We start from the raw sequence: 13,554 nt of genomic DNA on the forward strand, positions 1-13,554 counted from the left end.
ACCCGTTGCAGACAGAGAGGACGATTATGAGGATCAGCGCGACGATAATCGCCAAAACAATCAGCTTGATCTTCATGTTTTGCAGCCACATTTTCCTCCTGATTTGCGTTCCGGTGGTTCTGAAGTCCTGGGCCTGATTAAAATCCAGCAACGAATAGATATATGTGACGATCTTTGTACGAAGAATCAGTAGCATAAAAAAATGCAGCTCGAACAGTAGATGAAGAATAGGGGTGTTTTGCAAATTTGGGAAAACCGGGAATTCTATAACTATGAATTTTTAGGTAATGAAAATATCGAAGAGGCAAAGAAACGGAATTCTATAACTAGGAGTGTCTGGAATATATGAATTTTAATGGAAATGAAAATATCAAAGAGGCAAAGAAACACATACAGATATATACCTGATGATGAAGATTTTCAGTCTTATCCACCAGAAGCTCGATCTTCTCACCACGATCTAGAACCTGCATTAGATAATTTTATGAGATTGAATCCTACTTTGACAGATACAGCCATTGTTTAAACAAATATACACACGAATATTTAAACGTAGGAAAACTAGAAAACAAATATGGCAGGCTGATAGTCATACTAATAGCTATAAATAAAGTAATCAGTCAACCGGAAAGCTGTCAAAATAATACGGAAAATATGGCATATATATTATCTTGCTTTCAGCATGGAGTCGAATGTAGTAGATCTAACAAACCGACCAAAAGTAATTAAATGAACATAAAACACATCGAATTTTCAGTTTCCTGAGCATAGTTAACAACATGGAATGATGGAAGTCATTGCACAAGATCGAAAAGTGGCGTCTATACCTTCTCAATGTTTTCCATCATAACACCTTTCACTTCTGAAACCTGAGCCTTGACCTTTGCAAATTTGCTAATCTCCTCGGGGTGCTCGCTGCAGTATAGCATTTGTTCCTTCAACTTCGGTCTGCAATACATGTTTTCCAAAATAACTATTTATATAGACATATTCAAATATTCAATGGAAAACATATACTATCACTAGAAATTTATGCACCCAAATTCTTTGTTAAGGCCATTCGCAGGAGCTGTCGCAGCCTTCCCACCACCGTATTTTGCTACGAAGTCATCCTTTATGCGTTCTAGAAAAGCCATCGGAAGCTGCCTTCCAGCCGACTCTTCAGCAACAACACAGTATGCTGCACAGAAAGTAGAAACTACCATTTTAGAGCTCCAATTCAACCTTATTGCTTAATAACTCACTTGTTTCTACCAACACAAGTCAGGTGCCAATTTAGCTTTAATATCAAAATACGAAAACACGAAAACGAAAAGATGACTCGTTATGAATACTTCAATTTCAATCACTTCGGCAAAGGTAGAGCTGTATTAGATTAGTCTTTCGCATCAATTTCATGAATCAGTTAAAGGAATTAGCATAAATCACCACGAATCATCAGTCGTTCACACAGATAACCATACGTTTACCTCAAATTACAATAAAACGCAGAAATCGGTGATGAATCGACACCTAACAAATCAACACGATCATAAAACTAAACAATTGCGAATTCGCGACCTAATCGAGCAAATAGCAAATAAAATCAAGCATCTTCCGATTAAAAAAAAAACGATAAACCGCACCAAAGCAATCAACTAAGCTGAACAACAGCGACGAGTATCGAACTTACTGAATCCGTCGTGAACGAGGTAATTGAAGGTGTGATTATCGCAGTTGTAGGTGAACTTGTTGTTGGAGGCAGGAAGCTTCTGGAGGCACTGATAGGCTATGGAATTGAAGTTGCCGCTGAACTCCGTGTACTCCGCCAGCACCACCGGCGGCGTTCCGCGCGCCACCAGCGCGTAAATCAGCGTCTTCCGGCTGTTTTGCCCCATTTTCAACGGCCTAATTCGATTTGCACCGCTGCGTTAGGGTTCTTCACTTCTTCTTCTCAACCGTATAAATTCCTTCTTAATCTCGAAATGAATAATCACTTTAGTTGAATTTTAAGAAAGAGAAACACCTCTCTCTCTCTCTCTCTCTACCGCTTTCCTTAGATTTTATATTTTGAAAAGCAATTAAATCTGCTTAAATAATCTTTAATAAATCTGAAATTGGAAAATATGCTGATAAAGCAATATCAAGATGTGATTACATTTGTAATATTAGAGTATAAAAATTCACTAAATTTTTTAAACAGAAAAATTGTGAACAATTCCAGAATTTATAATTTTTCTGATGATTTTTGCATGCCAGTATTTTTATCTAACTACGCTTTTCCTGAAATTTACTTGGATTAAAAATATTCATTTTGACTTTTAAGTCATTGGTTGCTTATTTAAATTTTCGATTACTTATAAATAGAAATTTAGATTAATTATTGTCATTTTCAATAAATGTGATCGAGATTGAAAATGAGTTGCACGGCGCCGTATGATTCACATCAACTTAACGTTTCTTTCACTAATTAACTCCAAATATTTATTTTATTTTTTGAATAAAAACTAAATATTTCATTTATTACTATGTTTATATGCACTCGTAATAAGCGTTGCTAAATTATGAAGCATGCACTCTAACAACATGCGCTTTTAACATTGTTTTTAATTTTTAATTAATTGAATTTATAGTTATCAGTAATCAATCTACCTTTGATGAAAGCGGATTGATTTTCAGAAACTACTTCGGGGAGTAATCTCTTAAGGCGGTTCGCAAGAACTTTTGCAATAATCTTATATAAGACATTGCATAGTGATATAGGTCTCAGGTCTTTAACTGTGGTTGAGTTGTCAACTTTGGGAACGAGCACAACAATTGTATCTGTAAGCGATGGTGGAAACTGTCCATTGGCTAGCCAAGAAGACCTTGCAGCAAGGACCTCATCACCTATCAAATGTCAAATTTTTTGATAGAAAGCAAGATTAAGACCATAAGGACCTGGTGCTTTATCGGGATGCATAGAAAACACAACTTTTCGAAATTCCTCATATGTAAGCGGAGCAAGTAATTCAACATTATCATTAGAATAAACTCGTGGATTAGCTAAAGACGTAACGGGCTCAAAATCTGTAACTTCAGCAGCATATAATCGCTGAAAAATAATTATTAATAATAGAATGGATACCATCTTTATGGATACCATCTTTGCTGCGGATTGTCACACCTGAGTCATTTTGCAGCTCTGTAATAGTGTTTCGTCGTTTGCGATTATTTGCTGCAAGATGAAAATATTTTGTATTCGCATCTCCTTCTTGAAGCCAAAATTCGTTAGCTCTTTGTTTCCCACTGAATTCTTTCCATGTCAAGGATTGTATTCAACTCAGCTCGTAAGTTAGTGCGTTCATATGTGTTGTTGTTTCGACAAACTTCGCGTCTGATTTTTAAATGTTTTTTCTTGATGTTGAGTTCCTTGTTCAGGTTGCGTCCCCACTTCTGTAAGGCATTACCCATATGTTGAATTTTGTGAGTAAGTCCGTGATTTGCCTGCTTCCACAGTGATTCAACCAATTGTCGAAACTCAGGTTGTTTAAACCAACTATTCTCAGAACGAAAACGCCTCACGTGCCATTGTATTGCAACAATATCAGTGGATAGTATAATTGGTGAATGATCAGAAACTGAAGAAACCCTTGTTTTGATGATTGCATTTTCAAATTTCTCAAACCATTTAGTGTTAGCTACCGCTCTATCGAGTTTCTCACGAACCCAATTAGGTGATCCTCTACTCCTCTCCCATGTATAAGAGTACCCAAGCCATTCTATTTCATGTAAATCACAGTGCTGGAGGGCAGAACGAAATCCATTGAGTAAGTAGGTTGGGTGATCATTACCACCGATCTTCTCTGAACTACAAGCAAGATCATTAAAATCTCCGATTACTAGCCAATGTAAATATTACTCTTATACACATAACTTTGTACACTTGGGACTATCAACTTAAGATAGTCAAGACTTTATCTTTCACTTGTTTGGGTCAATGAAGCATTTTTTTAACTAGAAATTGAATTTTTCTATTGACATAATCTAGTACTCCTCTCTAATCATATACTCATTTTATCCTACTAAAAATAAAATGTTTTTCTTTTTTAAACATGAAACATTTTCTAAAATAAAAATAACGTCATCTCTACTTTTTCTTCTATCTTACCTTACTCTATTTATTAACTCACAGAACAACATTATATACCCTCCGTCCACAAAAAAATAGAACACATTTGCCATTTTTAATTGTCCACGAAAAATAGAGCATATTTAAAATGTTGGCATTCAATACGCACAAGACTTTCACACACTCAGGTGAATCACACCTACACTCACAGTTGTATGATAACTCACAATGCAGAAGAACACACACTCACACTTAGAGTATCGAAGATGGTAATCTTGGAGAGAAAACTTGAAAACTCTTTATTGATTTTCACTACTAACTACGTACATGGTTTTGAGCTATTTAAAGCTCTACAATCAAGTAGCAACTGCTACTAACTAACTACAAGAAGAATCAAGAAAGCAAGAAGAATAACTGCTACATCTCGGCTAACTAACTGCTGCACCAACGGCTAGTTTCTCTAGGCCGAACTTCCTTCTCGGTTCAAGACCGAACTGTTGCTTCTTCTTTTTCGGCTCAAGACGAACTCTATTCTTGACTCAAGACCGAACTTTCTTTTCGGCTCACAACCGAGCACTCTCTTCGGCTCACAACCGAGCTCCCTTCTCGGTTCACAAACCGAACTCCTTTCTCGGTACACAAACCGAACTCCTTTGCTTCTCGGCTCAAGACCAACTGTCTTCTCGGCTCAAAGCCGAACTCAAAGCCGAGCTCAAAGCCGAGCTTCCTTCTTCTTCTCTTCTTCTTCCAACTGAAATGAGCACTCCATTATTACAATTCTCCACCTGAGGGCTCATCTCAGTTCTCGCACAAACATTGATCAACTTCTTGCAATGATCAAACTTGTCTCTACTTAGAGATTTAGTTAGCATATCTGCCGGATTGTGCAAGGTGTTAATCTTAACCACCTTCACCCTTCCCCTTTCAATCTCATCTCTAATAAAGTGCAACTTTATGTCTATATGCTTGCTCCTTTCATGGAAACCCGGATGTTTAGCCAAGCATATAGCTGAGCTGCTGTCACAATGAATCACCATTGTTTCTTGGTCAAAACCAAAATCAGAAATTACTCCCTGGATCCAAAAGCTCTCCTGTACAGCTGCAGTGAGAGCTATATACTCTGATTCTGTAGTTGAGAGAGCAACTACACTCTGCAGACCTGATTTCCAACTGATCACAGTTCCAAACATGGTGAACAAATAACCTGTTTGAGACTTTCTGGTGTCCAGATTTGCAGCATAGTCTGCATCACAATACCCCTGCACAACCTCCTCAGATCCACCTTCCCAGCCATTGAACACAATCCCCCAGTCCTTAGTTGACTTCATGTACCTCAATATCCATTTAAGAGCATTCCAATGCTCCTTCCCCGGGTCTGCCATGTATCTGCTAGTCACTGAGATAGCATGAGCAAGATCTGGTCTTGTACAAATCATAGTGTACATGATACTCCCAACAACACTAGCATAAGGGATAGCCTCCATCTCATCAGCCTCTTGCTTAGTTTTAGGAGCTTGTTCCTTTGATAATCTGAAACTCTGGGACAAGGGTGTTGAGGCAGGTTTAGCATTCTCCATTCTGAATCTCTGCATAACTTTGTCAATATAATCAGTTTGCAGCATCCACAGCTTCTTGCAGCCTCTATCTCTCTGAATATGTATGCCTAGGATCTTCCTTGACTCTCCTAGATCCTTCATTTCAAAGCTCGACTTCAGATCTTGTTTAACTTTCTGAATTTCTGTCATAGAAGGGCCTGCAAGTAGCATATCATCCACATAGAGTAATAGGTAGGCAATGGGAGTCCTGCCTGCCTTCTTGATGTAAATACAATCATCATATTCTGACTTGGAGAAGCCAATCTTCTTCATCTGTGCATCAAACTTCTTATTCCACTGTCTAGGACTTTGCTTAAGTCCATAAAGACTTTTCTGTAGCAGGCACACCTTGCCTTCTTCTCCAGTCTTCACATAGCCCTCTGGCTGTTCCATAAAGATAGTCTCCTCTAGATCCCCATTGAGGAAGGCTGTCTTCACATCAAGCTGTTGTAGCTCCCAGTCTAGCTGGTTCACAACTGCCAACAAGATCCTAATCGAAGTGTGCTTAACAACTGGAGCAAATACTTCATTGAAATCAATTCCTTCTTGCTGTGTGAAGCCCCTAGCCACCAGCCTTGCCTTGAATCTGATTCTATCTTTATCAGTGGTCTCAATCTTTTTCTTAAACAACCACTTACAACTGATCAGCCTCCTTTCTTTTCCATCTGTAGTCAGTCTGGATTTATCCACCAAAATCCATGTTTTGTTCTTGAGTAAAGATTCCATTTCCTCATTCATGGCTTCAATCCACCTTTCTCTGTCTTTACTCTTCATGGCTTCTTTATATGTGAGAGGATCTGCAATATCAATGCCCTCAGCAGCACAAAGTGCATAGTAGACCACATCAGAAAACCTTTCAGGTGGTCTTGTATTTCTTCTGCCTCTATCTCTTGCTATCTGGTACTCTCTGGCAGAATCTGCTGTAGGCTCATCAATTTTTCTACCTCGAGCTAGAGCACCATCATCCTCTGGTTCAGACTCACTTTCTGAGTCAGAGGCTCCACCTGCTCCTTGGCAAAGTCCCACTGGCTCCACCTTGAGGAAATCACTCTCAACTTCATTGGAGTCCAGCTTCCTTTTTAAGTATGGCATCTGATCCTCCAAGAACACAACATCCCTACTCACCACCACCTTCTGCCTACCAGGCTCAATGCACCAGAGCCTATACCCCTTAACACCCCTCTGATACCCCAGCAATATGCATTTTAGAGCCCTAGCCTCAAGCTTACTTTGACTAGCATGAGCATAGGCTGCACACCCAAACACCTTGTATTTTGAGTAGTCACTATGGGCTCCATACCACATGTAATCAGGAGTCTCAGACTTAAGGGCAGTAGATGGACACTTATTTATGAGATAGGCTGCTGTATACACAGCCTCTCCCCAAAATCTGTTGCTCAGACCAGAACTGAGTAACAAGCACCTTACTCTCTCTAGGATAGTCCTATTCATCCTCTCCACAACACCATTTTGCTGGGGGTTACCAGGAACAGTGCGGTGCCTCTTCATACCCTTCTCTTTGCAAAACAGATCAAACTCAGTAGACAAGAATTCCAAGCCATTGTCAGTTCTTAGGCATTTAACACTCCTTCCCTTCTCTAGCTCCACCTCTTTACACCATATCTTGAATTTTGTGAATGTCTCTGATTTTTCTTTCAGTATATACACCCACAGTTTCCTAGTGTAGTCATCAATAATAGCAAGGTAGTATTTCCCACCACCAATTGAGCTTACAGGTGAAGGGCCCCAGAGATCACTATGTATGTAGTCTAATGGGGCTGTAGAAGAGTGAATACCTGTAGGATAGGGTGCCTTCTTTGCTTTTCCAAGTATACACTGCTCACAGGGTCCATCTTGTTGAAATCTCCAGAGATCAGGCCCTTCTTGATGAGTTCTTTCAAGCTTCCTTCTGCTGGATGGCCCAATCTCTTGTGCCATAGCATTATGGAATCATCTGACACTGCATTGCTTTCTCCATCAACAGCCTTAGCCTTCAGATAATAGAGAGTGTGCTCTCTGTCAGCCTCCATCATCACTGCATTCCCAGATTTCACAAGCATCTTTCCCTGACTCATCAATATGGTGAACCCTTTCTCCTCCAGCATTCCCAATGAGATGAGATTTCTTTTCACTTCCGGAATATACCTCACCCCAGTTAGGATCTTTATAGAGCCATCTTGCAAACTTAGCTTCACTTTCCTATCCCTTTGATCTGACACACATGGTTATTTCCAAGAACTACAGTCCCTGATGCTTCCTGAAGATCATGAAACCAAGATTTGTTGGGGCACATATGGAAGCTGCACCCTGAGTCCATTATCCACCTGTGACTGATCCCATTATCACTTACATTCATGAGTTGAGCAGGGGGATCAGTACTCTCTACACAATCAGAAGTGTTGTGGCCCTCAGAGGCTAGTTTTCTCTTCCAGGCATGGCAGTCCTTCTTCAAGTGCCCTGGTTTCTTGCACCAAAAACATGCTCTGGTTTCCTTCTGAGCATCAGAACTTGAGGGTTTAGAGCCCTCAAACTTTTTCTTGAAGTTCTGCTTTTTGAACTTCTTCACATTCAAGGCCTCTGCAGCTTGAACATTGGAGCTTGCAGAGCTTCTGCTGGTAGTCTTCTGGAGTTCCTTAGCCATCAAGGCCGAGTAGACTTCTGCATAGGTGATAGGCTTATCTCTGCCATAGATAATTGCATCACTCAACTGGTCATACGAGCTAGGCAAGGCATTCAATGTAAGAATGGCCTTGTCTTCATCTGAAATTTTAACATCCACAGAGCCCAGATCATCAATGATCTTATTGAACTCCTCCAACTGCTCTATGATAGATTTTTCACCAGAAAAACTATAGGCATAGAGCCTCTTCTTGAGATACAGCCGGTTAGCCAAAGATTTTGCCAGGTAAACTTCATCTAACCTGTTCAAGATCTCCACCGCAGTCTTGGCTTCTTGAACTTCCCTCAAGACCTTATCTCCAAGGCACAGAATCACTGCAGAATGTGCCTTGAGCTGCATCTCCTCCATCCTTGCCTGAGCTTTATCATCAAGCATTGGAGCCTTTCCTTTCTCTTCTGTATTTGCAAGAACTGCGGCCAAGCCTTGTTGAATCAAGACCGCCTTCATCTTCATCTTCCACAGGCTATAATCATTCTTGCCTGTGAACTTTTCTGCATCAAGCCTTGCTGCCATCTCTGAAACCGTTTTGATCCTCTGCAAATCAGCTTCAATATCCCCTTCCCACAGACGGCGCCACTTGTTGGCATTCAATACGCACAAGACTTTCACACACTCAGGTGAATCACACCTACACTCACAGTTGTATGATAACTCACAATGCAGAAGAACACACACTCACACTTAGAGTATCGAAGATGGTAATCTTGGAGAGAAAACTTGAAAACTCTTTATTGATTTTCACTACTAACTACGTACATGGTTTTGAGCTATTTAAAGCTCTACAATCAAGTAGCAACTGCTACTAACTAACTACAAGAAGAATCAAGAAAGCAAGAAGAATAACTGCTACATCTCGGCTAACTAACTGCTGCACCAACGGCTAGTTTCTCTAGGCCGAACTTCCTTCTCGGTTCAAGACCGAACTGTTGCTTCTTCTTTTTCGGCTCAAGACGAACTCTATTCTTGACTCAAGACCGAACTTTCTTTTCGGCTCACAACCGAGCACTCTCTTCGGCTCACAACCGAGCTCCCTTCTCGGTTCACAAACCGAACTCCTTTCTCGGTACACAAACCGAACTCCTTTGCTTCTCGGCTCAAGACCAACTGTCTTCTCGGCTCAAAGCCGAACTCAAAGCCGAGCTCAAAGCCGAGCTTCCTTCTTCTTCTCTTCTTCTTCCAACTGAAATGAGCACTCCATTATTACATAAAAAGGTAAGTTTTCAACAAATTCTTTATTACTTGTTTTCCTTCTTTCATACTACTAATAATATGGATCCAGCATTCCACTAACATTACGTCTCTCTTATTTGTTTTTCTTCTCTCTTACTAATAATATGGACTTCGCATTCTACTAACCACTACTGCTATCTTACTTTTTTCCATTCTTTCTTACTTTACCAATTTCACATTAAAACTCGTATCATTTATCCATTCTCTCTGGCGTAATCGAGTAAGTTTTTTCCATTATTTTCACCGATAATTTGAAAATTGAGCTGAGCGGTTATTTGCAGTGTAGTCCTAATTTTCCTTTTACTGCGAAATCAAGCAAGTTTTTCCATCATTTCCATCGATAATTTGAAGGTCTAAGTATGAATACTGGATGGAAAATTCGGGCGGCGGCGGAATTTAGCGATTCAGGTTCTTTTAGTCCCAATTTTGAGCCCTAATTTTATTTTTACCAAGTTTTTTCCCTCATTTCCGTCGATAATTTGGAGATCGATCTGAGCGGCTATTTGCAGGTCGAAATATGAATACTGGATCCGAAATTCCGGCGGCGGAGGCGGTTGCTTCATCCTCGCCGCCGTGGATGGAGTTGCCTCTAGATGTGACCGCGAATATACTCCAGAGGCTTGGGGCGGAGGAGAAGCTGTGCAGCGCGCAGCAAGTGTGTGCAACCTGGTGGAACGTTTGCAAGGATCCTGCATTGTGGCGAGTCATCGATTTCTCCAGCACTAAGCAGATCGATTGTGCCGCCAAGTACACTGCCATGTGCCGCCGTGCTGTTGACCGTAGCCGGGGACAGTTAACCGACTTCACCATTCAGTACTTTGGCGACGACAAACTCATGGAATACATCGCTGATCGGTACATTTCTATTGGCATTTCTGTTCATTGTGTGACTGTGTCTTTCCAAAAATTTATAGAGTTGTTTTTTTCATATTTTTTCTCAGAATTTTGTATCTTTGCTTGAATTTATTGCTTCTGCTTATTCCTTGTTTACTATTTTCCTCAAGTTTATCAGTTTTTCCATATTTTGTCTGGTTGTTCTCTGCCCAAGCCAAGTTTCGCTCTCATATTCGAATTGATTTTAGTCAATCGCATCTAATTTCAATTGAGAAGTTTGGCCACCTCAGATTTTCAACTCGCTTAGCAGAAGTTGGATTAAATTGAAATTATTCGTTAAACATATTTTTAAGTTGCTGTCGGCCGAGGTTCCCCCATTTTGTGCAAGATCTTAGCTTGTTATGCCTACTGTTTCTGCAAAGATTATTCACGTAGTTGGTTTAATTTTCTGCATTATCATAATTCATAGCTGTATGTTTTTGTTGTCGCAAGATCGTAGCCTGTGTTCTGCCTATGTTTCTGCAAGATTCCGCCCCTTGTTAGCTTATGTTTCTGCAAGATCATACAAATTCTGTCAAAAATTTCTTCAGTTATGTTTGGTTGTTAATATAATGCAGTAGACGATAGACAAAATTTGACCCTTTCTCTCGATTTTATATCACATAAGTGAATGTACAAGTAGCATTTATTGGTTTAAGAAGCTTTTTTGATCTTGCTCTATGTAACCACAGGTCTAATCTTTTTGATGTTTAACAGATCACCAAATCTCAAATGCCTTAAACTTGGAACTTGCTTTTTCATATCAGGACCGTGTGCAGCTAGAATAGTTGCAAAGCTTGGACAATTGGAAGAGTTGCACCTTACGATTAGACCAAGGTTTGGTGTGATTGAACTAGGGGTTATGTCTGCTGACATTCGGGCTATTGGCAATGCATGCCCGACGTTGAAATCATTCTCATTGAACGCATTTAAGTTCCTTCTGATAGAGGATGTTGACGAAAATGATGATCGTCCTTTTATTGAATCAATTCATCGGAATCTGTATGCTCTCGCAATCAGCAAAAGTATGCCCAATCTGCAGCATCTTCAAGTTTATGGGCTCTGGATTGGAAATAAAGGACTTGAAATCATCCTTAACGGCTGTCCACGCCTCGAGTCACTTGACATCCGGCGGTGTTTTGATCTCGATCTTGAAGGGGATTTGGGGAAAAGATGCCGTCAACAAATTAAACATCTTAAACTCCGTCATGACTCGACTAGTGATGTCCCATGGCCGAGTTGCCTAGGAGGTGATCCATTTACCTCTCCTCCATTCTCCACTTATAATCCGGACGCATACTTTTATAACGAAGATATGGATGATTATATTCAACGTTATGGATACGCAGACTTATACGAATCCTTTGGCTTAGTCTAGGCATATGATCGACCGTAAAGCTATCTTTCGTCTATCGTTTTCCGGCATATATATGGATATATAACACTCACCTCTTCCCCCCTTTTGTAGTTTTTTTGGTTGCTTGATTAGGTGGTGTAGTGTTATTCTATCCTTTTGGTTCAGTTAGTTTTGTCAATGCTGCTTTATGTCTTTTATTAGATGTCTTTATTTAGTAGACTCTTTCTTGGGTGCAAGATTTTGTACCTACCTAACTTCATGCGTAACGATATACTCTCTCCGTTGAACATAGAGATTTTTCAGATGATATGAGTTTTAATGCCAAATTGATAACGTAGGAGATATGTAGAAAGAAAATCTGAAGTATTGTTAATGGAGAATGATAAGTGAGTACGATTACTAAAATAGTGACCAATATTCGGGATACTCCGAGTTAAATGGCCCATTTAATTTTGTGATAACGATCAATTATTTAAATGGCCGAGTTAAATCTTATAACTTGAAAGCCTTCTATTGTTATCAATTTTAATTTATTGTTTAATAAAAAATAAATATACCTAACAAATTTTAAAAAATGTATTAAAACTAGTACTAAGTATTTTCTACTACTACGTGCAGTCTGATAGGAGTATATAACACATCATCCATCCACGAAAAATAGCATCATTTTTCTACTCTGGATTGTTCACAAAAATAGTCTCGTTTCTAAAAATGAAAAAAATTCTCTTTCATATTTTACTCACTTTTTATTGTTTTCTCTTATATCTTACACAATTTTTTTTCCTTCATTCTTTTATTTTGTCAATATTTCATTAAAACTCGTGCCGCCGACATATGAAACTCGTGTACTGAGAACAGCTAATTAGAATGAACTTGGCAAATCTAATTCATACAATGTCCTTAAATTAACGAGGCTGATACAATGATTTATGTGATATAGGAAATGACTTAATCATGTCACTAAATCATGATAAAATTTCAGCCAATTCTGTCTCTCCATCTTGTATAAGTCGAACTAACATTAATTAATGTTGATTTGAAACATTAAACTATTCAAATCAATGCATATGCCATATGGTGGTTATTCATTTGTTAGTTTTGATTTGTCTACGACAATCTTTTAACCACTTCCATTTTCAGACTAATTTATCAAAAGTCGTGACACCAATTTCAACATATATTTTGTAAATTAGTGGCCTTAATGTCACTAATTAGGGTTTAATTAGCTTTTTAAAACTAAATATGGTAATTAATCAAATCGAAACCCATTTCTGTCTCTATGTTGGGGCACATGTTCATGTATGTTATCTAGAAAAAAAGGTTGGGTATATTATTAATTGTTGTGATTTTGCTACGTTTTGAATTTTGATTGGTGATGGAGCTACAATTTTTGTTTTGTTGGATTTGGATTATATATAAGCTGGTGAAGATGGGGTAATTTTATGTTTAATTTTGTTTTAATATTTTTAAATATTGATGTTGAAGTATTGTCACGTTGTGCCATAAGTGTGCAAAAATAATAGTATATGAAATTAGTGGTTCAATAAATAAGAAAAATAAATTATGTAATGATGCAAGTTATTAAATGAGCATGTGCAATTTATGATGTTGTGAGGTAGCTAGCTGTTCTGCTGTTGCAGCTTAAATGCTTAATTAATATGGAAGTGATTAAATTATTTCAAATACTGTGTAGTAATTTGCCATTGACATACGAAAAATTTCATTACAT

General features: G+C 38.8%; 2 protein-coding genes across 2 annotated transcripts; one reads left to right on the forward strand and one right to left on the reverse strand.

Annotated features, from left to right (window-relative positions):
* Positions 1-4: 4 nt before the first annotated feature.
* Positions 5-1,956, reverse strand: LOC121791670 (vesicle-associated membrane protein 721-like; the record flags this gene model as incomplete). The annotated part of the gene is made up of 5 exons (XM_042189535.1): positions 1,673-1,956; positions 1,039-1,180; positions 828-948; positions 405-467; positions 5-133 (listed from the first exon to the last, which is right to left on the reverse strand). Coding segments are annotated over exons 1-5 (660 nt in total), but the record flags the coding sequence as incomplete, so codon positions are not given.
* Positions 1,957-9,865: 7,909 nt separating this feature from the next.
* Positions 9,866-12,044, forward strand: LOC121791672 (putative F-box/LRR-repeat protein 23). The gene is made up of 3 exons (XM_042189536.1): positions 9,866-10,003; positions 10,105-10,450; positions 11,186-12,044. Exons 1-3 carry the CDS (start codon positions 9,955-9,957, stop codon positions 11,844-11,846), a joined length of 1,056 nt encoding a protein of 351 aa, XP_042045470.1. The 5' UTR covers positions 9,866-9,954; the 3' UTR covers positions 11,847-12,044.
* The last annotated feature ends 1,510 nt before the right edge of the window (positions 12,045-13,554 follow it).

Source organism: Salvia splendens, unplaced genomic scaffold (assembly GCF_004379255.2).
Source record: "Salvia splendens isolate huo1 unplaced genomic scaffold, SspV2 ctg871, whole genome shotgun sequence".
Lineage (NCBI taxonomy): Eukaryota > Viridiplantae > Streptophyta > Magnoliopsida > Lamiales > Lamiaceae > Salvia > Salvia splendens.

Excerpts from the sequence above, each read along its gene's own strand:
- LOC121791672 (XM_042189536.1), top strand. The coding sequence starts at position 9,955 with ATGAATACTGGATGGAAAATTCGGGCGGCGGCGGAATTTAGCGATTCA. Across the intron at positions 10,004-10,104 it reads GGCGGAATTTAGCGATTCAG|GTCGAAATATGAATACTGGA; the intron begins GTTCTTTTAGTC and ends GGCTATTTGCAG. Across the intron at positions 10,451-11,185 it reads ATGGAATACATCGCTGATCG|ATCACCAAATCTCAAATGCC; the intron begins GTACATTTCTAT and ends GATGTTTAACAG.